This window comes from Canis aureus, chromosome 29 (assembly GCF_053574225.1).
Source record: "Canis aureus isolate CA01 chromosome 29, VMU_Caureus_v.1.0, whole genome shotgun sequence".
NCBI lineage: Eukaryota > Metazoa > Chordata > Mammalia > Carnivora > Canidae > Canis > Canis aureus.
The window spans coordinates 30488983-30516593 of record NC_135639.1 but is presented as its reverse complement, the minus strand read 5'-3'; the positions used below and the strand labels follow the sequence as shown (position 1 = coordinate 30516593).

The window sequence follows — 27611 nt, the reverse complement described above, 5'->3', positions numbered from 1 at the left end:
ACGAGAGTAAGGTAGCTGGTCCTAACTCTGACTCCAAAGCCTCTTGTTTCGGCTTACCCTGCCTGTCCCTGCTGCAAACAAGGGCTTGGGCTGTATCCTCTGGACATGCAGCCACTGGGTTTCCCCAGGCACGGGGTCCCCTGAGCTATCCGCTTTTTGCCTTATGACCAATCTGGCTCCAAGCCTTGGAAGGACTGTCCAGATGGTCAGCCTCGGGCCGGCCTGGGGTTCTCCTTGAGCAACCCCCTGCCAGGCCATCTCAGAGGCCTAATTAAACAATCGGAGCAGCCAGCCAAGCTGGGCAACCTGGTTCCAGATTAATGCTTTTCAGCCCTGGCCGTGTATCAGAATCACTGGGAGAGCTTTAAAACCCCTGTGACACTCAGGCCATACCCCAGAGCAGTCAGATCAGAGTCCTGGGGGTGGGGCCCAGGCAGCTGGCTTTCCGTGTACCACACTGCATTGCCTCCGGGAACTGAGTCGAATACATGTTCCCTGCACACAATGCAGCGTGTGACCCGGAGCTGGTGTGGGATACTCATACGCATGAGGTCAGGGGAGAGGAGCCTGTGCATGGGGCCTGGTGGGAAGAGGGCTCTCATCCTGCATCCTGAGGGATAGAGGTCACGACCAGGCAGTGCTCGGGAAGGAAGCCAGGGAGGACACTGGCCTGACAGGGCTGGTGATTCACGAGCTATAGAGGAAGAAGGGGGAAGAGTGAGTCAGGCACAGCTGTGTGTGAGGCCTGAGCCCGGCTTGGGAGAGTGAACGTGCTTGAACGAGTTCCCTGTTGATCCACAAACAGTACGTTGTAGGTCTTGAGCTGTGCCACATGAAGCAGTGAGTAGGCCTTAAAAAGATGGGGCTCTGGATCTCAGAGATGTCAGGCATCCCTGCGCGTGCCACACTTGACCACAGCACTTTGCATGGAGACTCACTGGAGCATTTCAGTGTCTCTGGAAGCACAGAGAAGAGAGGTTAAGTGCTGTGCCCTGGGTCAAACAGCATGGATCACAATAGAAAAAGACCCGGGTTCACCCCACTTAAGACACAGACCTAAAAGACAGTAACTTAGGCCAGCGCCCAGGGTAAGCTGGACTGTAAGTGACTGCTGGAGTCTAGAGAATGTAGAGCCGCAATCAGGGGCAGGATTATGGGGTCTTTTCTAGCTCCGGCTTCAGCAGTTCTGGGTGAACTTGTGACTGGTTGTTGTGGAGGCAGAGGGGTTGGTTTTCAGATGGAGGAAAGCAAGGGCCCAGTAGACCTTGGCACTGGGCAGACCTCGCTTGGGCTCTTAGGTGAGTCAGGTTGGTTGAGGAGAGGGTGAACAGGATGGCCAAGAACCCAGAGAAACCACGGAGGAGGAGAGTCTGGAGAAGAGGAAAGTATTGGCCCCGTGAAAGAGGCTGTGACTTGTTCTGTGTCATCCCAGAGAACAGAGCCAACGGGTTTCAGGTCAGAACAATAATGTTAAAAATAATAATGGCAGAAGCAATTCCAGTGACCGTAATAATTGCCTGCTCCATAGCAAGTATGGTGCCAGGGTGTGTGTGTGTGTGTGTGTTTTCAGTGAGGAAACAAGAGCCTGGTGGGACTAGGTGCCAGGGAGACCACACCAGAAGTGTTATTATGGATAATCTTGACTCTATTAGCTAACTTAATATGTATGTACATATTTTTAATCCTCCTAACCTCCCTACGAAGTAGGATGTTACCTCTCCCTACTTCCCAGGGGAGGAGAATAAAAAGCTAAAGTAGTTGACTTAGAGTCACTTAGCTAATTTGTGATGGAGCTCATGTCCAAACCCAGGTCTGCCTGACAACCAAACTCTGGACCTTCGGCCTCTGCGTTTCTCTGTTTTGCTGCCTGCTGCATAGCTGATGCCCAGTGAAGGGCGACTCTGAGATGATTAACTTTCTTACTATTTGGCCCATCTAACCATGCAAATAAGCTTCTTACACTAGAAATGCGCACAGAGGCTGGCTTGCCCCTGGCAGCAATGTCGTGTGGGGCAGGAGGCTGGTCTCCATCACTGAGCCCCCAGCCAGCCATGCAGAATTAGAGTCTGTGTTTCTAGAGACCTGGGTGCACAGTTAGGCCACACTGTCCGGGAGGGCCCAGCTCTTAGATTCCATTTGCCTCTAGTGGGAACTAGAGGGTCAGGCCAACTCATAACTCCTCCACACTTGCCCCGATGTGGGTTCTGCTTGCTGCTTTCCCATTAGCGTATTTGTCATCTCTCAAACTCGTGACATTTTAAACTTTAAAAAAAAAAAAAGATTTTATTTACTTATTTATAATAGACATAGAGAGAGAGAGAGGCAGAGACACAGGCAGAGGGAGAAGCAGGCTCCGCGCTGGGAGCCCCACGTGGGACTCGATCCTGGGACTCCAGGATCCCGCCCTGGACCAAAGACAGGCGCCAAACTGCTGAGCCACCCAGGGATCCCCAACATTTTAATATTCTAGTTGTAATTCTGCTTCCACTGGCAGTGGAGTGGTTTTATAGGCAGAATTCGCTTCCTACCCCTGCTGCGCACATGCGCATACACACACATACACATGTGCAAGAGCTGTGCGGTTTGGGACAGTTCACATCACCTGTCAGGGCCTGTCTCCTCGTCTGTAAAGTGAAGAGGCAGGATCCCTGGGTGGCGCAGTGGTTTAGCGCCTGCCTTTGGCCCAGGGCGCGATCCTGGAGACCTGGGATCGAATCCCACGTCGGGCTCCCGGTGCATGGAGCCTGCTTCTCCCTCTGCCTGTGTCTCTGCCTCTCTCTCTCTCACTGTGTGCCTATCATAAATAAATAAAAAATTAAAAAAAATGAAGAGGCTAGACTAACCAACTGTGAGGTCACTCCTGGCTTCAGAATGCTGCCATGCTCTGGGGCCCTGCCCTGGTACAGTGGCGTGTGTCTTGGTAAAGTACTTGTTGCACTTGACACCCAGTGAGAGGGAGTCTCCGGTGTCAGAAGTCAGGCTGTGCCGTTCAGCCTCCAAGCACCTGGCTGCCGAGCCCGTGGGGACTCTCCCTGACAGCAGGGCTGTGGAAAGCACAGTGGCAGAGATGACCTGTCTCTCTTCCCTGGAGTCCTGAGGTAGCAAGAGGAGCTGGCCAGATACCAGAGACCTTTCTAGCAACCTCCGGAGAGTTTCTGTTTTATTTCTTAGCCACAGTCCTCCGTCTTCTGCCCCAGGAAAAATGCTCACCCTCTACTATGCAGGCACACAGGGAAGCAGGCACATGTTGAGCCCACTCTTTGTCCCTGTCAAACTTAACCTCATTTAACCCCTCTGTCCTCCTGCACCATGAGGTAGAGACCAGGAATTCACTGCAGCAGGATTTTTCAAAGTTTTCAAAATCACAGCAACTTTATGGGTGGGGGGGAAGGTAGTAACCTTTCATTCTCTTAATTGCATAGTGGTAATAAGCATTATTGACTTGGCATGATTGCTAATTACAGTAGTACTGCCTTTTAAGCATCGGGCAGAGTAGGATCTCTGATCCTCACAGCAGTCCTACGAGATGGAGGACTGCAGATGGGAACACCGAGTTTGGAATAGTGAGGTTGCCCTCCCCATTCTCACAAGGCAGTCAGTCCCTGAAACAACACCCCCGCCCCCGTATCTGAAGCTCCCATGTGAGTGAGTAGCCACATTGGAGAGAGAAGGTTTGTGAATGTGTCTCTTAAGTCATAATTACCTATAATCTAGGTTGCCAGAAAACACATGTAATCAAGGTCCCTTCTAGAGCTGGTAGCCCTGGAACCATTCACGTTCAGGCCAGGACTTCGGTGCACCCGCAGCAAACATCAATATGTGGTGAAGATAGGAATATATTCACTACAAGAAAGGAACTGGCTGGGGGTGAGGGGTGGGGGCTAGTGGTGGTTATTTTAAATTCCTATGAACCTAAAACAAGGAGAAGTATAGTGGTTTCCCAAATACTCGATGTTTAATTCTACCTGTGAATCCCAGCCGGCCTCAGAAAAAGAGCTGTTGGTTGTATGGCAGGTTAGATCCCAGAGTAGATCCTGAGGATTTGGGAGTTCTGTTTGTAGTTGAGATCAGACAGCCCAGAACTTTTCTACCAGGGAACTGGATGGGGGGCGGTGGGGGGGATGCCTGGTGGGAGTCAGCTCAGGTCAAGGGAAGAGTTGGTCAGTGCCTGGCTCTGCAACTTTCACCCTGCCTGGGGCCTGGGCTAGAGGCACGAGGCAGAGAGTAGATATGGACCCTGCTCCCCCTAAGTTTACCCCAGTAAATGTGTCTGTTGTGTGCAAGCATGGTGAAAGCGTATACTGTCTCCACAGTTATGTGTGCCCCCTTGTCCACACCCACTGCCCCAGCAGGGGGCCTCTGGGCAGGTTTATTTTTCTTGGCTGCACTTTTCTCTCTCCAGTTGCCAAGAAGGTTCCAGGCCCTCGCTGGGCATGGTTTCTGACATCCAGCCCATCTTCCTCCAGTGGGTTTCTTCTGTATATACCTCAGGAACTAGTCTGTTCCCTCCTGGATTCCCTCCATGCCTCCCCCCATTCTTCCTAACTCTCCTACTTACAGTAATTTCTTCCAGACAGCTCCATCTGCTCCCCCAACTCAGATCCTGCCTCTCCCCCCTTGAGTTCCCCCTACTTTTCCGAAACTGCCTTGCTCACTTCATTCACTCACTGGATAAACAGTTATTGTGAAGTGCTGCATGCCAGACCCTGGGTGGGCCCACAGACCCCAGAGAGAACCTGGAGGTGGTCCCAGCCTCAGGGGAGGACAAGCAGGATCATCACAGAGAATTGCAGTAGCCCTGTGCCCAGCGTCACCACAGAGCCTGGTACAGGGCTCCCAGAGAAGCCTTGATTCCTTCAGCCCTGCCCAGGACCACCTGGGACCAACAGGACCCAGGGGGTGATACCGTTTAGGAAGCCTGGTTTGTCACTTAGCAACTGTCTCCACCCCTTCCCCTTCCCTGAACCCTGGAGCTGGGTGTGAGGGAGGGATGGGGAAGAAGGCCCCAGCTACCAGAGCTGGGCCAGCACTTTCCCTTCGAAGGTTACTCTGGCTCAGCTCTGAGGGTCATCCTGGGCTAAGTCTAACTATAAATACCACGCTTCCTGAAGGGATTACCTGGGCTCCACTTCCCCCACCTGCACCCCTCCCCAGCTGGGCTGATCCTTCTTCTGGGGCCTGCTATTCTTTCTGACCCATGACCCCCTCCACCAGGTGCCACACTTCAGCCTCATCTCACCAGCCCCCTGCATCCCAGCTGTGCCTACCAGGGTGGGAGGGGAAGAAGAGATGTTCCAGTCTGCATCCTGACCAAAGGGCCTTTGCAGCCCAAGATGTTGGGACAGGCAGGCCTTTGTCCCTGCCTGGAGCCTCATCTCTTACACCAGCTAGAGCAAGCCCAGACTTGTCCCATAATCAGCACTCCTGGGAAGACACCGTGGGCTCTGTCCCCAGAGTAGGGGTCTGGGGATGGAGCTTGGTAACCATGTGGAATAGAGCTTGGGGATTGCTGACGGTATAAATAGGGCTGTCTCCTGGCTTGGGTGGACTGCCTGTCCTGGGAAATCTCTGGTTCCCTTGGCTGGCCTCAGATGTCGTGTCACTTCCCAGTGGCTCAGTTGTGCCAGTCTCCAAAGCCACAATGAAGACCTCCTGAGGCATGATACCAAGAGGCAGAGGGACTGCCTAGCTTGTCTCTCGTGTAGACTTTTCTCCTGTTCCCTCCCACCTGCCCACAGGTGCTCTCAGCCGTGATTCCTCCACCAGGCTCCCGACCCCATTCACTGGGCGATTGTCAGCTCCATTTTCAACTCAGCAGACACTTGTCGAGAACTGGCACCAGGCCAGCATGCTGTGAGGCCATGGGGTGTTCAAAGGGAAGCCACCAGGAACCTGTCCTTCGATAGGTTCTCGAGACTCCCCTCTTTGGCATCGTCATTCTGAATTAAACAGTGTGAAGCAGGTGGTAGTAGTGCGCACACACACCCAGGCTCAGAGACACACACCAGCTCCAGGTAAATCGGAAAGGGCCTTTGGTTGTGCTCTCCAACTCTTTACAGTGCCCTCCCTTGGGGGTAGTATCACCAGACACCATTCATTATGGAGACCAAACCACAGGTCCACCGTCATTATCCTCCCCCAATCCAGACCGCTGTGCCCTTCTGCTCTCTCTCCTCTTGCCTCTCCAAGTCTGGCGCTCAGCAGTGACTTCAGAGGTGATCCATTGAACTAACTTACATGAAGGTGTAGATGAGTGTGCCACTTCCACCTCTGTTCTCCTGTGTTTACAAGTGGAGTCCTTCTGTTGGAATCAAGTGTATACCCCAGCCCGGCCCCTATGTTTCTGAGTCCAGTGGGTCTGAAGTAAACCCTGGAGCCTGCCTTTCTAACCAGGCCTTCAGGAGATCTTAACACAGGTGGTATGTTGAACAGCCCGCTGAGACTCCAGCTTTGCCTCTGTACTCAAAAAACCTACATTCTCTGCTCAGTCACAGATATCTTGCTGTTTCCTGTCCACCATTATCACAGAAAGTCGTGGTTTTCATGGGCGTTTTGTACTTCCCCATGCTGGTGTGGACTTTGACTACAGAATGATCTTTTGTTGTTTGTTGTTGTTTTAAAGATTTTATTTGGGATGCCTTGGTGGCTCAGCGGTTGAACGTCTGCCTTTGGCTCAGGTCATGATCCTGGAGTCCCTGGATCCAGTCCCACATTGGGCTCCCTGCATGGAGCCTGCTTCTCCCTCTGCCTGTGTCTCTGCCTCTCTCTCTCTGGGTGTGTCTCATGAATAAATAAATAAAATCTTTTTTAAAAATCTTTTTAAAAATAAGTAAAATAAAGCATTTATTTATTTATTTATTTATTTATTTATTTATTTGACACACAGAGGACAAGAAGCGGGAGTGGCAGGGAGAGGGAGAAGCAGGCTCCCTGCTGGGCTCAGAGCCCCACACAGGGCTCAGTCCCAGAACCCCAGGATCATGCCCTGAACCAAAGGCAGACACTTAACTGACTGAGCCACCCAGGTTCCCCGATCTTTTGTTATTTTTTAAATTTCTCTTCTGTCTTCGTTAAAGATAAGGTCCATTTGTTTTACTCCGTCTTTGACCTGGAGCTTATTTAGGACAGGTAGAGACATAAGTAGAAGCCACTAGATGCTCCTGCTGTGGAAACCAGCAGCACCGGCTGTGCCCCTGGACAGTTACCCAGAGCTGCCAGTAACTAAAACCCTCGAGGTTGTGGCCCTTGGGCTTTGCAGCTCATCACCACTCCCAAAAACCCCTCACTCGGCTCCACAAACCCTTCCTACTTTTCTGTAGCTGCTCCCTGGAACTTTACATACCCTTTTTTCTTTGTTAACAACTTTCATTGTATTATTCTTATACCGAAGTCATAAATGCCTTTTAGGAAACTTGGAAAATATAAGCAAAAAAGTCTTTTTTTCACTAGTCATTGCCAATCAGCTCTAACCACTGTTACCATTTTGGTGTGAATCCTTCCATTCTTTTTAATATATATAATTTCACATACTTTTTTAGAAACAGGAGCTGGAGCACAGAACACTTGCTGTCCTATAACCTTTTTTCACTGTTTTGTGGACATTTCTCCACATTAGTCAGCATTACAGAGCGGCTGCCACAGATGCACAGATTTTATTTAGCCTTTCTCCTGCTGGCATACATTTAGTTTGTTTCTAGCTTTCCCTGTTTAAAATTGTGTCGAGTTAAACAGCTTCATAGATGAACCTTCGCCACATACTTGTAATTATTTTCTTAGCATACATTCTTGGAAACTGAATATCTGAGCCAAAAGAATGCACATTTTTTAGTTTTTTGGTACCATACCAAATGCCCTCCAGAAAGTTTGTACCAATTTGTGCAGCATATGAGAGTGTTCACACCCTTTCTACTGCCCAATGTTTTTGACTCAGCTAACTATAAAACATCGTGGTTTGTTTTTTTTTTTTTTTTTTTTTTAAGTAACTGAAATTAAAAATATTCATCAGTTTGCTTTTATGTTTGGATTAAAACCTTCTTTTTCGGTTTTTGTCTGTATCTTTGCCTAAATTATAAGCATCAGACTGTAGGGATCCAGACATTTTGGCATGTCTGTTACACATGCTTGCCTCCGGTCTGGAGAGTTTTGCTGGATATTTTTATGCTGTATTTGACTCAGTGTTGGAGGGAGCCAGCACCTGGCCCAGAGGTGCTGCGGCTGCCCTCTGCTGGCTCTGAAGTGCCATGATGGCTGCAAAGACAACTTGGCTCCTGTGCCCTTTCCTTATATCAACCTTCCCTATTCCCCGCACCACCCCCACTCCATTCTGATATTTTCTAGTGTCTTCCACCTGAAAGGGCCAGCATATAAGATGAGGAATTTTTAAACCATTGCATTCTGGGTGATTGCAGGTGCTGTTAATATTTGCGGATGCACACTTGCATTGTGTCCCATTTGTGGGTGGGTCTGTGATAACTGGAAAGCATTCTGCTGTCCACGTGCAGGGGAGGGGACTCTGAAAGCCAGATATGTGTGCAAAGGATCCCTCAGGTGATGACTTTGAAAAGGGGATATTTTTAGCTTAGGAGACAGTGAGAGGCATGTGTACGTGGTTATACCTTAGGAGTCCTGAGGTCACAGGCCAACCTCAATTGTCAGGAATAGAGCCAAAACCTAACCACTTAATGGGACAGAAGTTAGGGGGTTCTGAGCAGGAACAACAGATGCCCTGAAGCTTAGTCTCTTTCTTCTTTGGGAAGCCTCTTTCTTAAAACTGGATGCTCTCGATTTCAAAAGTACTGACAGGCTTTCTCAACCTCAGCAGATTAGGAGCCCATTAGCTGGGCCTGACCTCTACCTATAGGAGCCACAGGTAGGCAGGGACTAGTAAGAAGTGACATCTGGCCAAGAGGAAGGAGACAGGAAAACTATAGAAATCAGCTCAAGAAGTTTGAGACGTCTGGGTGGCTCAGCTGTTGAGCAACTGCCTTTGGCCCAGGGCGTGATCCTGCGGTCCAGGGATCGAGTCCCACATCAGGCTCCCTGCATGGAGCCTGCTTCTCCCTCTGCTTGTGTCTCTGCCTCTCTCTCTGTCTTTCATGAATAAATAAATAAAATCTTAAAAAAAAAAAAAAGAAAAAGACAAGTCACCGAGTGGAGGGGCAGAAGCCCCACATGGCCCACAGGTCCCTGAGGGTGTCACTTAATGACTGTGAACCCTGGTTGATCAGAGTTATTGCTAAAGGACCAGAGAGAGAAGGGGTCAGAAATCATGAAGCAGAGCTATTTCTTTGATCCAGTTAAAAAACCCCTCTGAGGGATCCCTGGGTGGCGCAGCGGTTTGGCGCCTGCCTTTGGCCCAGGGCACGATCCTGGAGACCCGGGATCGAATCCCACGTCGGGCTCCGGGTGCATGGAGCCTGCTTCTCCCTCTGCCTGTGTCTCTGCCTCTCTCTCTCTCTCTCTGAGTGACTATCATAAATAAATTAAAAAATAAAAAATTAAAAAATTAAAAAAAAAAAACCCTCTGGACCAAACTTTCACAGAAAACATCCAGACAGAACTATAATCTGTCTCCCCACTGTGTCCTTTCTCTTCCACGCTTAAGCCCCTGATTGATCTGGTTTTAATATTTGTGGCTGGTGTGAGGTAAGGATTCTGTTTTGTGTTTTCCTATATGGAGAGCCTGTAGCCCTAACAGCATTTATCAGTAGTCCCTTGTGAAGAAAAATCTTGAGGTGCCTGGGTAGCTCAGTCAGTTAAGCATCTGCCTTCAGCTCAGGTCATGATCTCAGGGTCCTGGAATCAAGCCCTGTGTCAGGCTCCCTGCTCAGCAGAGAGCCTGCTTCTCCCTCTGCCCCTCCCCCACTCGCTCATGCTCTCTCTCTCTCTCTCTACCTCAAATAAATAAATAAAACCATTTAAAAAAAAGAAAAAAAAAAGAAAAACCTCCTGTGTTTCTCCTCTACTGATCACACAGAATGCTTCTGACGCCAGTTTTATGGGTATTTTTCCCACACCAATTCTCCCAATTTTCTGTGGATGCTAACTGGTATCCTACAATTCTATTCAATTCTGATGCCACCTGGAATTAGTGCACGTGTTAAGGGTTCATGCCCCAAGACTGCCCCAGCTTCCAGTTTCGAGTAGTGAGTACCCAGGTTACCCACAACTTCTGTCCAACTTGGCTACAAATCAGAGGTTCCCATGACCTCCCCTTGGGTTCAGTAATCTGCTAGAGTAGCTCAACAATACCTAGGAAAACAGTTTACTTACTATTGCTGATTTATTACAAAGGACATTTTAAAGGATACAAATAAATAGCCAGATGAAGAGATCCTATGAGGGGACATTTGAAAGTGTCCCAAGCACAGGAGCTTTTGTCCCAGACTTGGGGTGTGCTACCCTTCCAGCACATGGATATGCTTACCAACCTGGAAGCTCTCCAAGCCTCATACTTTGGGGATTTTTGTGGAGGTTTCATCACATAGGTATGACCAGTTATTAACTCAGTTTACAGTTCCTCTCTCCTAACCAGAGAATGGGGGACAGGGCTAAAAGTTCCAAGCTTTTCTTAGAGCCCACCAAGAGCCACCTCATTAGAATGAAAGACACTTGAATCACCCAGGAAGTTCCAAGGGGTTTGGGAACTCTATATCAGACATCCCTATCACTCAGGAAATTATAAGAGTTTTAGTAGCTGTGTATCAGGAACCAGATCAAAGACCAAATATTATCAGAAACCAGGGGCAGAGGCCAGTGTGTGTATATATATATATATATATTTCACGTCCATCTTACATGCACACACCATCTGCAATGTTCCTGCTCATTTTAGTCTTCTGTATATGCTGGGTCTATTTCTGGGCTCTCTGTTCTGTGCCATCAGCCCATTTATCTGTCCCTGTTCTAGGACTGCACTCACTATAGCTTTATAATCCGTGTTGGTAATGGTAGTGCAGGTTCTCCCACTCATCCTGCTCTGGGGTGGTTTTGTTCTTCTATATAAACTTTAGACTTGCCAAGTTCCTGGAGGGGAGAGGAAAAAAGCTTCCCAGTTAGGAATCTTAGTGAAATTGCTTTAAACCTATAGGTCAGTTTAGAGGAAAATAGACATTTTTATGATCTCTTTGAATATTGTTTCGCCCCCTTCTAACTGTTGTATCCTTCTGGAAATTCTGACTTAAAATGTTAGACCCTTTTTTTTCTCCTCAAGATTTTGTTTATTTATTTAAGAGAGAGAGACAGAGCTGGTGAAAGAGAGCAAGAGCAGGGAGGAGAGTGAGAAGTAGGCTCCCCACCCAGCAGGGAGCTTGATGCAAGGCTTCATTCATCCCAGGACTCTGGGATCATGACCCGAGCCCAAGGCAGACTCTCAATGGACTGAGCCACCCAGGTGCCCCAAAGTTAGACCCTTTAAGTTTCGGTTAGTATGTTTTTCATTTTTAGAAGTCCTGTATGGTTCTTTTAATTTCTCCTTGGTCATTTTTTATAAATCTATTTTTTCCTTGTTCATATTGTTAAGACTCACTTATTTCTTAAACTTGGTATTTTGTAATCTGTGTCTGATAAACCCCATATCTGAAATCTTTGTCCGTCTGATTCTTCCGTCTGCTGTTTTTTCTGGCTCTGGCTCATACTGCCGGTTTCCTTGTATGTTGTGCTTAAAAAAAAAAAACAAAAAAAAAGAAACTCTGACCTTATCATTTATTTTCCTTGGAACTTTATCCTGGGAATTCTTTGAGGCCTGGTTTAAAGTTGTTTTCCCACAAAGAGGATTTGCATTTCTTTCTGCTAACCCAGGAGCCCTTTAAATTAAATGTCTGACTTTGAGAGTTTGCTGCCTGCACTGGTGGCAAACCTGCAGGAGGTCCACTGTGGATTCTGTCTTGATCTAAGGTGGGACCTCACTCTTTCACTTACTGTGTGACCTCAGGCGAGTCATTTGATCTCTCTGCCTGTCCCATCATCTGGGGGAAACTATAAACCTTTAGGGCCTAAGGCTAATTGCGAAGCTAAAATGGGACAATGTATATAAGTACAGTGCTTGCAGGGTGTTTTTTCCCACAATTGGTAGCAGTGGATGTCATTGTGTTCCCCTGAGGAGCCCCCTCTCCTGCCCCATCCAGACAAGGCAGCCTTGGGGCTGACCTCAGCTTTGGTTCTGCCTCTTGCCTGTAGAATCTGAATTCTAGGGGGAGCTGAGGGCTTGAGACCTTTCTCCTGTGGCAAATTCTGCGTTCAGCTTTGAAAGGACTGAGCCTCATAGAGCCTTTGAGAGATGTTTCTGGCCTCCATCTTAACTTGTCTTGGAAGTCATTTGGGGCCACGTAACAAGAAAAATGACATTTAGCAGAATTGTTTTCATCTTCAGATGCCACAGGGGTTTTTTGGTTGCCTGCTTATGGTTTTTTCAAAAAAATATTTTTTGTAACTATGTGGTAGACAATTCATTAATGACAGACATTGCAGTTTATCATGTTTAATCATGGGAATATACATTGACAGTAATGTAAGTATAGAAAGAAACATATTGGCATTAAAAAAAATGCGAAGTCCTTTCTGTAACAAGGAATATAAACAAATAAATGTAATAGTCTGAGCTTAGCTAGGGCACCCGGGTGGTTGGTTAAGCATCCTCTGACACGTGATTTCAGCCCAGGTCATGACCTCAGGGTGGTAAGATCAAGCCCTGCTTTGGGCTCTGTGCTCAGCAGGGAGTTTGCCTGGGATGCTCTCTCCCTCTGCCCACCTTCCCACCTGCACCCCTGCTCGTGCAGGTGCACACTCAATCTCTATCAAATAAATAAATAAGTCTTTTTAAAAAATGATATGAACTCAACCATATTGAGAGAAATGGGGGAAAGGAAATCTGTTTCCGTGTCAATGGTGGTTATTTCTGAAGAGTGGAGTTCTTTTCTTTTCTTTTCTTTTCTTTTCTTTTCTTTTCTTTTCTTTTCTTTTCTTTTCTTTTTTTTTATTCATGAGAGATGGGGAGAGAGAGAGAGGCAGAGACACCAGCAGAGGGAGAAGCAGGCTCTATACAGGGAGCCTGACATGGATCTCGATCCTGGGACGCTAGGATCACACCCTGGGCCGAAGGCAGATGCTAAACTGCTGAGCCACCCAGGGATCCCCAAGAGTAGAGTTCTTGAGTCATTTCTTCCCCAGTGGCAGCATGGCACAGACAGCAGTGAGAGGGTGGGCTTAGCATTTAGAAAGTCTTGTGTGAGATCCCTACCCGTGTGGCCTCAGGCAAATGATAGGCTCTTCAGGTCTCAGTTTGCCCATCTGCTGGGTTTTGCGTACGAGATGAACAGCAGTGGGTTTAAAGTGCTTGCCCTGCCCTATGAATGACCACCATTATTCTCACACATTGACATTTTTGCCAGATTTTTAAGAATAGTGAACGTGTACTCCTTCATAATCAAGGAAAGAGGCAATATATGCAGTGTTGACAAAAAATAGTTTACGTTCCCAGGCTGGGTGTGTGCAGTCTCCAGACTCTTCCTTGATGCCAGAAAGGCCCCCAAGACCTGAATATTTAGGAGCCACTGCTGGGAAGGGGAGGGATGGGGGAAGGGGGGGTGCTGGCAGGGAAGGGGTGGGAGAGAGGGCTGACCACAGCCTGGCTTTAGAGGCGCTCAGCCTGTCCCTTCCATCCTGCTCAGGGCGCAATGAGCCCCTGAAGAAGGAACGACTGAAGTGGAAGAGTGACTACCCCATGACTGACGGGCAGCTGCGGAGCAAACGGGATGAGTTCTGGGACACAGCACCTGCCTTTGAGGGCCGCAAGGAGATCTGGGACGCCCTCAAGGCCGCCGCCTATGCAGCTGAGGCCAACGACCACGAGCTGGCTCAGGCCATCCTGGACGGAGCCAGCATCACCCTGCCTCATGGTGAGTGGGAGCCACCAGGCTGCTCAGGGTGGAAGAGAGCCAGTGGCCAACCACACATAGGGAGTTTTTATCCAAGCTGCTAGGTGGCCAGAGTGGCATTTGCATGTTCATTTAGGCAGCCCTTACTGACCAGGGGTGGGGGCACAAACGAAAATGAGACACAGTCCCTGCTCGTGTAGTGAAGGGATAGAAAGACACCAGCCAACATCAAAGCAAGCTAGATGACAGCAAGATAGAGTTGCTCAGGGTACTTTGGGATCACAGAACATCTGAGGTACTAACCTTCTGTTGGATGTTATGTGTTGGACACTGAGCTAGAAGCTACTACTATATTATCACATTTAAGTTCATAACAGCCTCATGGGGCCGTGTAAAGTAGAGAATAACAATGGAAGTCTAGAATCACAGACCTGGGTTGTAACAAATGTCTCTGTTTTTGGTGGTGTGCCCCTGAGCAGGGAGCTTCTCGATTTTAAAGTCTCAGGAACTTACAGCTGTAAAGTGGGGATACCCACCTCATAGGATGGTTTTGAGGACTCAGCAAGATATGCAAAACATCCTTTAGCCAAGTCCCAGCACTTAGTAGGTGCTCAAGACGCAATAAATATACTACTATATGCAATACATAGTACAGGAAGGAAACTGGGGCCCATCAGGGGATAAGCCATGAAGAGTGGGGCCCGTGCTTTCTATTCACCTTTGTAACCCCAGCACCAAGCCCATATGTTCAGGAGAGACTTGTTGAATGAACAAATGGAACGTTTCATAGTTTGCCAGCATTGAACAAGCCAGTACCTGGTAAAGCCAAGATGCCAGCCCACATCCTCCCGATTTTACCTTGAACTCCCAGCTCTCTGTCCCAGAGACACCTGACTGTAGGGTGGGTTTGGGGACTGTGGGATGGCCTGAACAGGTGTATTACTTTGCTTGGGTTGCTATTACAAAATATCACAGATTGGGTACCTTATTAAACAACAGATTTATTTCTCATAGTTGTGGAGGCTGGGAAGCCCAAGATCTAGGTGCTAGCTGATTTGTTTTTTGGTGAGGGCTCTCTTCTTGGCTTGTAGATGGCCACCTGCTTGCTATGGCCTCGCATGGTGGGGAGAGAATGTGCCTCGGTGTCTCTTCTTATAAAGACACTAATCCTATTGGATTGGTGCTCCTCCCCAACGTGAGCTTATTTAACCTTAATTACTCCCACATGGGCCCCTGTCTCCAAATTACAGCGACGTTGGGGGTCCCGGGGGTCCCAAGCAGACTCTGACTGGCCCGGTCCTCACACAGGCACCCTCTGTGAATGCTACGACGAGCTGGGCAATCGCTACCAGCTGCCCATCTACTGCCTGTCGCCGCCCGTGAACCTGCTGCTGGAGCACACTGAGGAGGAGAGCCTGGAGCCGCCAGAGCCCACGCCCAGCGTGCGCCGCGAGTTCCCCCTGAAGGTGCGCCTTTCCACGGGCAAGGACGTGAGGCTCAGCGCCAGCCTGCCTGACACAGTGGGGCAGCTGAAGAGGCAGCTGCACACCCAAGAGGGCATTGAGCCGTCCTGGCAACGGTGGTTCTTCTCCGGGAAGCTGCTCACAGACCGCACGCGACTCCAGGAAACCAAGATCCAGAAAGATTTTGTTATCCAGGTCATCATCAACCAGCCCCCGCCGCCCCAGGACTGATGAGCCCGCGGACCCCTGGGAAGAGAGGCCATGGAGGGCTCTGTGGGGCTGAGAGGCCCTCCTGGCTGAGCACTAGGTCCCCCCCCACCCTGCTGCTGCCTCCGAGTGCTGTTACTTTCTTCAGGGGCGCCTCCTGCCGTGTGGTTGCTGAGCAAGCCATGAAGGGACCCTGCCTCCCAGGGGCACTGTGGGCCACCAGTGCCCCGCACCCAGGAGGCAGTGCTGCCACACACAGGCTTTGCCAACTTGGTCAGAGAAAAGGCACTCTGGGGCTTTCCACCCTGCCTCTCTCCCGCAGCAGGCTCGAGCCACAAGGGCCAGCCCGGAGGCCCCTGGAGCCCAGATCTGTCTGTCATCTGGTGCTGCCGGCTGTGCTCACTCCGGTTTTCTGCTCAGGGTCTGAAGCAGCTGCTGTCCCCTACCCCTGCCCCCCACTCCCTGACTCTGCCCTGGGCCCGGTGCCAGTCCCCTGGAGGGGAGGGAATGGCTCGTGAGCCCCAGGGGCAGGGAGCCCGAGGCCGGCCTCTGCCTCTCCCTGCCCCCCAGCACAATTGGCAGAGATGAGGTGGGCGTGTGGCTGGACGGCTGTGCTGTTGTGGCGGGGGTCTGCACAGGGCCATCTCCTGGCTGTAACCCAAGCGGTGGGGGGGTCTGCAGCCTGGTCATGGCCCACAACAGGTCCCTGTGTACAGACATATCTGCATATTTATCAATAAAGCCTTTTGCTCCTTCCTTCTCTCTTGCCAAGCTTTGACTTTGCGTTCCCCGGAAGCTCCGTGGAGCCCCAGAGCCAGTTCTGGTGTGGGAGCAGGTCATAGCAGAGAATTCAGGGAAGCCTCGAATTACTAGTATCCCAAGCCCTGTGCTCTTACAGGTCCTCAGAAGAAACACTTAATCCCTGAGCCCACTTTGCTTATCCTTGATGTAGAGACGATGCTGCTTGTCCTGTCTCTTCCCTCAGTTGCTGGGAGGATTAAATGGAATAACAGATGCGAAAGTGCTTTGAAAGTAGAGGCAGCATCTCAGGAAGGTGGCCTTAGTAATCTGCTGGTCTGCTCGCGTAGCAGGAGGGGGCTGGCCGCCTGCTCCAGCCCCTGAGCCCGGCCCTCAGGACTTGAGGTGTGTGCCAAAATCCTGGAGATGCTGTGCCGCACCCTCGGTGATGTGAAAGGAAAATCTCAGACAAATTTAGACTACTAGCATGTGTCAGCTTACCAGCAAGGGAACGAGAAAGAAAAAGGTTCTGACTTCCTTTGGGAAAAGTGTGTATATCATCATCCTAGGGGGACCTCTGATAAGGTGGTTTAGCCACACGAGGCACATGAGCATTACAGAATTGCAGAGCTGTGGCATCTGTGGCTCATTGGCACGTTAAACCTGGGTCATGACGACCCAGGGCTCCCTCCCACAATTCTAGGTGTGGAGTTGAGCAAGTTCAAGTCTGCTTTTTCTCGATTGAGAGTATTTTCCTTCTCAGCGAGCGTGGCCAGACCCCAGTCAGGGTGGCCTGACAAGGAAACCAGGAGGAAAGGATCAGGAGCTGGTGTCCCTGTCACCTGGGCTCAGCACTGCACTCTGGTGGCTTTAAGGTGGCTTCCTGACACCCTTCTTGAAGCAAGAACTTTTTAACTTTTGGAGAGGCTTCGTGAGACAGACAGGTGGGTCAAGGTTTGTCAGAGGCTAAGGGACATGCAGCCACATACAGCGATGCCTCGCTAGGGGGCGTTGTGGGACCCTGGAGAGGCAAAGGCCTGCGTGAGCTGCAGGCTAAGAGGGAGGCACCTGCTCTTACTCCTGCCCACCACCTTCGCACTTCAGCCCAGACATAGCAGTGTCTGCCCCATTCCCGAGCAAGCAGGGCCTGTTCACAGGATAGCTGGGGACGCAGCCCCACAGTTGACTTTCAGTTCCCCTCACTGGCACTGGTTAGGCAGTTTCCAGGCGTCCAGCAGGTGGCACTACCATCAGGGTTGGGGGCAGCCAGTGTGTCCTTTGTGCAGTCCAGCTGCCGCGGCTAAGGCCCAACTGGATCCAAGCACTCAGGACAGAGGCTGGGCAGCTCCTTCCTGCAGCTCTGCTTTTGGGACACTGGGCCCTTCAGCTCCAATAGGCCAGGGGGTGAGGCTGGGGGGCAAACTGTCCCTGCTTCCCCTAGCTCGCTGGGGCTGCCTGGGGTGAAGGTGACAGGTGGGGGAGGCAGGTGGAGAATTGGGCCGGTGAGCTCATGGCAAAGGCGCCCAGCGGGGAGGGGGTGGATGCCCTGGCTTATAAAGCCCCTGAAGCCCTGTGGCCTGCAGAGGGTGGTTACAGACAGCACCATGGAGGGCTCTGAGGCAGTGCAGAGGGCCACGGCACTTATTGAAGAGCGGCTGGCGCAGGAGGAAGAGAATGAGGTATGGGTATGGTGTGGGGACCCAAGGGGATTCTAAGGAGATCCAGCTCTATTGTTAAGGGAAGCAAGAGCCTGGCTGCCACATCTTCAGTGGGAAGGAAGGCAAGTGTCCCCAGGGGCCCAATGGCTCCATTCCAGCCCAACAGTGCTCCTGGTGGAGGGGGTTGCTGGCAGTGGGAGACTGGAGCTTCCATCCCAAGAACTGAGAGACAGTGGGGCGGGTGAGGCAAGCTGGGCTCCTGAGATCCTGCCACCCAGCTGGGCCTCGTGGAGGCAGGCCAGGCTGCACCAAGCAGGACAGCTGGGGTGCTGCCTGAGAATGTGGGAGTGTGGGCCCCCGAGATCTCCCAGCAGCTAAGTGGGAGGCTCAGATGGGACAAACTCCCAGCATATGGTCCCTGAAGAAGGATAAAGACTGGGAGCAGAGCGAGGAAGGGGTGCTGGGAAAGGAAGCGTGGGTTTCCCCTAGACTACCAGCCGCATGTGGGGAAGCCTTTGGAGCATGCAGCTCTGGGCAACTGCATTTTCTCTGGGATAAAGAAGTGGGGGAGAGGAGAGTGCAGGCTTGTCTACTCTTCATTCTATTTAAATTAGTACCTGACTTAGAGTCTCCTCTACCAAGTGCTGGGTGCTGTGAGGAATAAGAGGATCAGTAGGGCCAGCCCCTGCCACCTCCTTACCAGCCCTACATTTGTTTTAGCCAGCACCTGTCAGGTGCACAGTCCACTAAGAAACAGGCAGAGTGAGGGGCGCCTTGGTGGCTCAGTTAAACATCTGCCTTTGGCTCAGGTCACAATCCCAGGGTCCTGGGATGGAGGCCCACATGGGGCTCCCTGCTCAGTGGGGAGCCTGCTTCTCCCTCTCCCTCTGCCTGCTGCTCCCCCTGGTTGTGCGCGCTCTCTCTCTCTCTCTCTGTCAAATTAAATAAATAAATAAATAAATAAATAAATAAATAAATAAATAAATCTTAAAGAAAGAAAGAAAGAAAGAAAGAAAGAAACAGGCAGAGTGAAGTAATGGTGAAATAGAGTTGTTAAGTCAGAAGTGAAGGGGCACATAGGGTAGGTGAGTCACTCTGACTGTGGGTGCTTAAGGACTCTTGGGAACGCGTCGGCATTTGAGTGGGGCCTTTGAGGCTGGTGAGTGGAGACCTGGGAGGGAGGGCATTCCGAGCGAAGGAAAAGATAGGCACAGAAGTTTGGGTGGGTGACGGTGGGCCTGTTCTGAGAAAATCTGGTAATAGGTAGGGGCTAAGGCTGGACACAAACCAGAGAGGGCCATGGAAGAGATTTATTCTGTGGGCAATGGGGAGCCACAAAGTGCTGCTGAGTGAGGGCGGGTGGTGCCATCTGACCTATTTTAGGAAGGCAGCTCTGACAGCCTGAGAAGGACATGTTGGAGAGGAAAGACTGGCCCTAGTAGGAATGGGAGGGAGGAAACAAATCACTTTGGAGGTAGGATCCATTCAAAAAAGGAGTGACAGAATGGGGGTGAGGAAGAGGGAAGGAGCAGGACTCTGTTGGGGGGCAAGTTTTGGGGGGAAGAGCTGGGGCTGAACCTGCTGAGTCCGGGCTGGGGCACCTCTGGATCTCCAAGAATGCAACTTCTGCCCTGGTGCCAGGCAGGTGAGTCATGCTGCTGGGCCATTTCTGGAGTGCTGCCGCTGGACAGAGGCCTTCAGCAAGGGGACACAGACCAGTCCTCATCCATTCATTCACCTAACAAATATAGCAGCAGGGCTGTCAGGGCGCTGGGTGCTCACAGAGCCGGTCTTCCCACCAAGTGCCTCCTACATGCCCGGCACTGCGCTAAGCACTGTATGGCCATTCTTTCATTTAATCTGTACAAAAATCTGCAAAGTAAGGTGGGAGTTTGTTTTGTTGTGTTTTACCAACTAACACCCAATCCAGTAAGCATTTATTGAATACTTACTGTATGTCAGCTCACAAAGACAAAGCTGAAGCAAGGGACCACAGAGTCTGGGTAAGGTATTAACGAGCATGAGAGCTAGTTGTTCCCACCAGGCCCCAGTCCAGCAGGGTTCTCAGAAGGGAGCCTCTGTCCAGCCTGTTCCCCCTTCTTGGCATGGGAGGCGAAGGAGAGTCCGGAAGCCCCTGGTTTGGGCTCTGTTGTGGGAGCATACTAGGACTCATCACTGAAGACTTAGGGGTAGGCAGAGATGCTGAGCGCCCCCTGTCATGATCCATTCACTCATTCACTCATTTATTCTCCAAACATTCACTGAGCACCTGCCGCTAGGCCCTGTCATAGGTGCTAGGGTTACCAAGACAATTATGACCCAAGCCCACCTCCTGGATGCTCCATGAGGAACCCAGCCAGGGTCCCACATGCAGTAGTAGCAGCAGCCCAAGGTCATCCTTGTTCCAGGAAGAAGATGCATTGTTCCAGGTGAGGCCAGCACTGGGGATACCTCAAACCATTTAAGCCCAACACAAAAGGGAGCAGCCAGTGGGCAACAGAACCTCCCAAATAAAGACCTGGGGAACCAGCCCTCAAAACAAAATTGGAATAGAACACTAGAGCTCAGTGGTAAATGCAAAAGGCAGCTGAGAACTCTGTAAAGGTGGCCGGCCATTCGTCCCCAGCTGCCATCTGGGCTCTTCAAGCTTTACTCTGAGTGAGAATTCCCAGCACACAGGGCCTTCAGAAATAGGGTGCCAGAGCTTCACAAAAAGTGATTTCCTTTAAAACAGAGGAGGAGGCCATGAGGAAGTGGTCCAGACAAGTCAAAACTACAAATGGAGAGGAGACTTGGAAGGAGTTTCACCCATATAATTACAATAAGGATAAGGTGAATGCTAAGAGTCCCTTCAAACTGAAGGCTAGGTAGCTGTGGCTTCCATCCCTCAGATTTCCTGACAACAAGTTTCCAGCTCCAGCATTTCATGGAGCAGTAAAATCTGAGGAAAAAACGTTGGTATCTGACAGAGAGTTGCCAAATTTTTGTACTGACATGTGACTATATAACTATAAACTCTTACCATAATCATTTCATCAATGCAAATTTTTAATGGCAACAAAGAAATCATCATCATCGTCATCACCACCACCATCATCTGGGTGCTTTGAAAAGTGAATATATTTAATTTCATGAACACGCATTCTGGCAGTCCTTAAATTTGTTTTGCTGAGGACTGAGAAGCCCTTCCCTTTTCTGCCAGGTAATGCGGCCATCAGTGGAAAGGTATTTGAACTGACATTGGCGTTGGGGTGAGTTGGGGAACCATGAGCTTGGTTCTGGCCAGGGACTCTCCAGGACCCATCAGAAGTGGGGCTCAGAAGGGCTCTGAGGTCACACAGTAGGAGGTCCTTGCGATCTCCTTGGAGTGGGTTGGGAGAGAGGCTACCTGCCTCCATGGGTGCTGTAGGCAGGTCCTGGAGCACCTCCTCTCTTTGGCTCACCAGAAACTCCGAGGAAACGCCCAGCAGAAGCTGCCCATGGACATGCTGGTGTTGGAGGATGAGAAGCACCAAGGGGCTCCGAGTCTGGCCTTACAAAAGGTTAAGGTAAGTGTGAGAAGAACCCAACCTCTGTGCTCAGGGGACAGGACAGGCAGCTATGGCTTTGCTCCCTCTAGTGTTATATGAGAACCATCATCTCAGCCCCCCCACCCCCCCAGGGAGCACGCTAGCCTTACAGAATCTCGGCCCCACCCCAGACCTGCTGAGTCGGAATCTGCACGTGTATAAGATCCCAGGGGATTGATTCACTTTGGAAGCCCCAACTGATGGGGTAGCAATACAGCAAGGCACCATGCTGGTGTCAAGGGCCTCAGGGACATTGTATGTGCTAATTGGAGAGGTAAGAGGAAAGTAGAGTTTCCAGAGCACTGTTGTGGAGGATGATCCCATAGGATGCTTATCTGAAGGTCATCAACCAAGCCGCAATAGAAGTTAACTCTGGGAGGAGGGCTTTCTCTTCATACATTTTGTTTCTGTGTTGCTTTTATGATCACACCACACACACACAGGTGAAACTGCATGGAAAGCTGGGGATTCAGATTCCATTCTGAAGGCCTGGGCTGAAGGTTACCTCTGAGATTCCCTCATCCTACCCTTCACCTATGTGAAGGCTCAAAGCTGGGACCCTTAAATCTCCCCTTGTCCCCTGATCCGAGCCGTCTGTGTCAGGGTCGCATCTGCTTCTCCTGGTCCTGGGCAGGAGAGCTAGACTTGGATTCTCTCTCTCCTGAGCAGCTCTCCCTATCCTCCTCCCCCAGCTTAGCTCAGGGGCCCCAAGGCCCCAGCGTGGGGTTTGATGAGCCACCTCCATGCAGGGCCAAGAGCGAGTGCGCAAGACATCCTTAGATCTTCGGCGGGAGATCATCGACGTGGGCGGGATCCAGAACCTCATCGAGCTGCGGAAAAAACGGAAGCAGAAGAAGCGGGAAGCACTGGCCGCCGCCCAGGAGCCACCTCCAGAGCCCGAGGAGATCGTAAGGGTCTTGGGGAGGACACCTGTGTCGGCAAGCGGTGGGGCGGGGGGTGCAGGAAGGCCAGGAGGGCCTCTGATCACTGCAGGGCAGCCGTCTGTGACTGGATTCATGTTTTCCAGACTGGCCCCGTGGAGGAAGAGACATTCCTGAAAGCGGCAGTGGAGGGGAAAATGAAGGTCATTGAGAAGTTCCTGGCTGATGGGGGTTCCCCGGACACCTGTGATCAGGTGATATTCCTACCTGCACCTGTTCCTGCCTCCCTTTCAGAGTTGCCGCCCCCACTCCAACCACTTGTGGGCCTGTTTGAGAACAGGCATTGGGTGTCCTTTGGGAGGAGGGCCCTTAGAAGAGCTGGGATATCCCCTTGCCTGTGCAGGAATTTATCTACTATGTCCTTCGGCCTTTTTCAACTTGAACTACCTACAGGGTAATAAATGTCATGTGGTCTTTTAGGGAAGAAAGAGGAATGGAATTAAATAAAAGGAGCCCAAACCAAGAATTTGGGGCTCGAATACCCTCTCTTATCATTCCCTAGCTATGTGACCTTCAGCTAGCTGTGCCTCAGTTTCCTCCTCTGTAAAATGTCCTGCTTCCCTCAGAGCATGTCATGGGGTTTAAATGGAACATTAATGCCTCAATTAGCATTTACTGAATGAAGGAAAAAACTATAAAGCACATGCTAGGATATGATACTATTTTTTATGTTGCATTGTATAATACACTTCCTTTTAAAACTTACTATTTTATTGTGGCAAAATACATATAATGCCACTTTAGCCATTTTAAGTGTACATAGCAGTGGCATTAATTATATTTACCATGGCATGCAACCATCACCATGATTTTCAAAACATTTCTGTCACCCTTCACACTTTTTTGTTTTCTCTGGTACTGCCTCTTTCACACTTGGCAGGGTGCTCTTTCATACTCCTATCCCAGGATTAAGCAATTAACTGGTCACCTTCAGCCTGCATCATATGGACTCAGACTACATGGCCTTTCCATTCAATGAGTCTCACTCCTCTCAATCTTTCTAAACACCTTCCATCTCTGAGCACCCTGCCAGGTGCTGGCAAGTACAAAAAAGGAAAGACCAGGGTTGGGAGTAGAGGGAGACTGGCACATAACCAGATCTTTAGACTACTACGGGAAGATATGCCTCATGGCCTGAGTTTTTCAAGAGACAAAAAAAAAAAAAAAAAAAAAGCTGAAGTTCATTCTTTTCTTGAATTAGTCATGGGTGTGGACCTCTCCATTCTGGTTCTGGGCTAGGCACTCAAAGGAAACAAAGTCTAGTAAGACTTGGCCTGCCTTCCAACACCCTCTCATTGTAGAAGCTTCTTTTTTTTTATTTATTTTTTTTTTAATTTTTATTTATTTATGATAGTCACAGAGAGAGAGAGGCAGAGACACAGGCAGAGGGAGAAGCAGGCTCCATGCAGGGAGCCCGACGTGGGATTCGATCCTGGGTCTCCAGGATTGCGCCCTGGGCCAAAGGCAGGCGCCAAACCGCTGCGCCTGCCCAGGGATCCCTCATTGTAGAAGCTTCTCTGGGTCCCCTGGGGGCAGGCTTGGCCTAGAGATTTCAAGATAATGGCACTTGAACTGCCCTGCTTCTTGAAGGAGGAGCAAGAATTCATCAAGCAGTCATATGAAGTAAGGGCAAAAGGGGCATTCCCAGCAGAGGGAACAGCCTGTGTCAAGATCTAGCTTGAGGGATCCCTGGGTGGCGCAGCGGTTTGGCGCCTGCCTTTGGCCCAGGGCGCGATCCTGGAGACCCGGGATCGAATCCCACGTCGGGCTCCCGGTGCATGGAGCCTGCTTCTCCCTCTGCCTGTGTCTCTGCCTCTCTCTGTGTGTCTCTCATGAATAAATAAATAAAATCTTTAAAAAAAAAAAAAAAAAAAAAGATCTAGCTTGATGTGCCTGGGGTGGGGGACAGTAAAGTAAGAGTTCCCAGGGCATAAGAGGGCTCCCAGGCTGGTCTGAATAGAACATGAAGGAGCTGCCAGAACATGGAAGCTATGGGCACCCAGCACAGGGATCAGAATGGAAAAGAGGTAAGGCCTGGGTCTCAGCCTGAGGCCAGAGATCAGGCCCTGACAGTTGCTCTCGGGACAGTTCCGCCGGACAGCGCTTCATCGAGCTTCCCTGGAAGGTCACATGGAGATCCTGGAGAAGCTTCTGGAGAGTGGGGCCACTGTGGACTTCCAGGATCGGGTGAGCAAGAGAGCAGGTGTTGGGTGGGAGGTAGGAGGTGGGCCCAGAACCAGTAGACCCCCTCTCCGTGCAAACCTGTGGCAACCTGGGACACACCCAGGCTTCCTCCGGGCCAGCCCCAAGTTCCAGTGGGTTATATGGCCTGGGGCCATCCTCCATAAACCTGGCTTGGACCTGAGGGTTCTCCTGCTCTGCCAAGTCCATTGCCTAGGCACAGGGGTGCCCCTGCTCCTGCCCTGCCCCCTTTCCCCTGATTCCTCCCACCCTATTGGTTGGGGTCCTTTTCCCTAGGCATTTTCTCCCCTAAAGCCCCATCTCTTCTAGCTGGACTGCACAGCCATGCACTGGGCCTGCCGCGGGGGCCACTTGGAGGTGGTAAAACTCCTGCAAAGCCGAGGAGCAGACACCAACATCAGGGATAAGGTGAGGCAGTAACACTCACAGATATTAGAGTGGTTGGAGAGGGAGGGCAAAGGGCAGAGAACAGAAAAGCCCTGGAAGCAGGAAGGTAGTGAGTTAGACTGATTTCTAGAATGGTTACAGAAACCAGGGAGGGCTCCTTACCATCCCCTGTAGGACCTTGGGGACTGCCATCAGGGGTGGGAGCAGGAAGGACAGAGGAGAGGTGAAGAGAAGAAATCCATAATTTAGGTAGCTTTGGGATCACCCAAAAGATGTGGGATTTGTTCATCCATGCAATCCTTCATCATCTTTATCTATCTGTCCATCCAGCCATCCACTCATCTGTTCACTTGTTTATTCATCTGCCATTTTTCCTTTTTTTTTTTTTAAGATTTATTTATTCATTTGAGAGAGACAGAGAGAGAGTACAAGCTAGGGGGTGGGGCAGAGGGAGAAGGAGAAGCAGATGCCCCACTGACCAGGGAGCCCAATGTGGGACTCGATCCCAGAACCCTGGGATCATGACCTGAGCCAAAGGCAGATGCTTAAACGACTGAGCCCTCCAGGCACCCCATCCACCATTTTTCTATTCATTCATTCCTTTGTGTGTAACCTTGAACAAGTGACAGCTTCTGAGCCTCTGTTGCTTATCTGTCAAACATCTTACAGAATTCTTATATAATTAGATGGGAAAATGTATGTAAATTATTTATTCAGCATAAGGCTGATGTTTTGTCAGCTTTTGCCATGCCCGTCACATGGTTACTTCTGAGTAAATGACATCTATTATAATTATTAAAAGAAGGGCAGAGGAGTGAACAGCTGCTCACAGCTGGGTGAGAGGGGAACCATAGAAGGCCTCCCAGAGGACATGGCATGTAATGCTTCCGAGTTGACCACTGGATAGGATGGTGGAAATGGTAGCAGTCCTAGTCTTTGCAGGGCTCAGGCCTTGGCATTAGGACTTGAGGAAGGGATTAGGCTGGAGTACCACAGTCTAGGCCCCTTCAGCCAGCAGTTCTCACTTCCTCCCCACACAGTTGCTGAGTACCCCCCTGCACGTGGCAGTCCGAACAGGGCATGTGGAGATTGTGCAGCATTTTCTATCCCTGGGCCTGGACATCAATGCCAAAGACAGAGTGAGTGTCCAGCTTCCCTTCTGCTTAGCCACATCATGGGGGTGCAGGCAGCCTGAGGGCTCCCACATGCCCCCAGGGGCCATACTGAGTGTCACACTGGCTCTAGGAAGGAGACAGTGCTCTGCATGACGCTGTGAGGCTCAACCGCTACAAAATCATCAAACTGCTACTCCTGCATGGGGCTGACATGATGACCAAGAACTTAGTAAGTTCATTCATTCCCTGATTCAGTAATTAGTGTGTATCCCTTCCCAAGGCTCTGTACTAGGCACTCAGAGGACAGAGAAAACTGAACAAGACTCAGCCTGCCCTTGGAGCACATTCATAGTGGAGGTCTCTCTGGGCCTCCTGGGAACTTGAGGCCCACACACCTCCTCAGCTCTTTTGATGTTTATCTCTGTCCAGAGTGCAAGTGCAGAGAAACAGCCTTAAAGGGCAGTAAGAGGACTTCCCAAAGGCCCCCAAGTAGTTCAAAGGGGGTTCTAATGTCCAGGCCCAGGAAGGCCATAATCATGGAGGAACATAGCTGGAAGGAATCTAAGTGCTTAGTCGGCATGACCACTCCTACCTAGCACATGGTGTGGGCCTGGAGTTCTCTAAGGGTCCTACGCCCCTAGTCCAAGCTCTTCTTGGGGGCCCAGAGAAATCACAAAAGAGAGGGGAATGGGAGGGTCCCCCTGACTCAAGAAAGAGGGATATTATCCTAAGGGATAATAGGAAAGTCAGGAAGATACGGGGAGGATGTGAGTAGGGGTTTCTCAACCAGGACATTATTGACATTTGGGGCTGGACAACTGTTTATCTTGTGCATTATAGGATGTTTAAGCAGCATCCCTGGCCTCTATTCACTAATTGCCAGTAATTCCCACTTCCCTGATGGTGACAACCATAGACATCTCTAGATATTTGCCCCTGTTTGGAACCCCTGGTATAGATGAGGGAATGTCCCGGTACAAACTTCTGAACAGTGATCAGATCTCCTGGTTCCCCCAGGCAGGAAAGACCCCCACGGACCTGGTGCAGCTGTGGCAAGCGGATACCCGGCAGGCCCTGGAGCATCCGGAGCCAGGAGCAGAGCAGAACGGGTTGCAGGGTCCTGTCGAGAGTGCACAGGAGACCCCCCAACCTGTACCAGCCCAGTAAACATCTGCCCCAGGCCACTGGGCACCCGGGCTGTCGCCCTGCGTGCAGCCAGGGGGGTCAGAAGAACGGCCCCAGAGCTGAGGACGCTGCCATTCCTCCGTGTACGACCCGGGACACCCACAAGCTACCGCAATTAAAAAACAATAATAATAAAAAAAAATTTTTTAAGTCATTTTTGCAATTGGTGCTGTTGGTTTCTGTTTGTGTCTGAAATGTTTAAGAATGAAGGAAAACCGAGCGAGGGTAGGCTCGGGGAAGAGGGCCACTTGCAGCCCTTTGCCCCCAGCCCT

General features: G+C 50.5%; 2 protein-coding genes and 1 long non-coding RNA gene across 5 annotated transcripts in view; 2 read left to right on the top strand and 1 right to left on the bottom strand.

Annotated features, from left to right (window-relative positions):
- Window positions 1-16300, top strand: part of UBTD1 (ubiquitin domain containing 1) — a 55486-nt gene extending 39186 nt beyond the window's left edge. For all 3 annotated transcript variants that reach the window (XM_077878108.1, XM_077878110.1, XM_077878109.1), the window contains 2 exons: window positions 13668-13895; window positions 15183-16300. In XM_077878108.1, coding sequence (XP_077734234.1) covers window positions 13668-13895; window positions 15183-15568 — 614 coding nt within the window. In that variant the 3' untranslated portion in view covers window positions 15569-16300. The remainder of the gene's footprint in view (window positions 1-13667; window positions 13896-15182) is intronic.
- A 1477-nt stretch (window positions 16301-17777) lies between these two features.
- Window positions 17778-27486, top strand: ANKRD2 (ankyrin repeat domain 2). The gene is given in 10 exon segments (XM_077878105.1): window positions 17778-17867; window positions 17869-17961; window positions 21387-21488; window positions 22259-22417; window positions 22537-22644; window positions 24539-24637; window positions 24962-25060; window positions 26080-26178; window positions 26285-26383; window positions 27172-27486. Coding segments are annotated over 10 exon segments (1083 nt in total). The 5' UTR covers window positions 17778-17792; the 3' UTR covers window positions 27322-27486.
- LOC144301320 (uncharacterized) lies at window positions 18944-23905 on the bottom strand. The gene is made up of 3 exons (XR_013368138.1): window positions 22249-23905; window positions 19893-21472; window positions 18944-19678 (listed from the first exon to the last, which is right to left on the bottom strand). It is a non-coding gene; the product is annotated as an uncharacterized LOC144301320 (long non-coding RNA).
- Window positions 27487-27611: the final 125 nt, after the last annotated feature.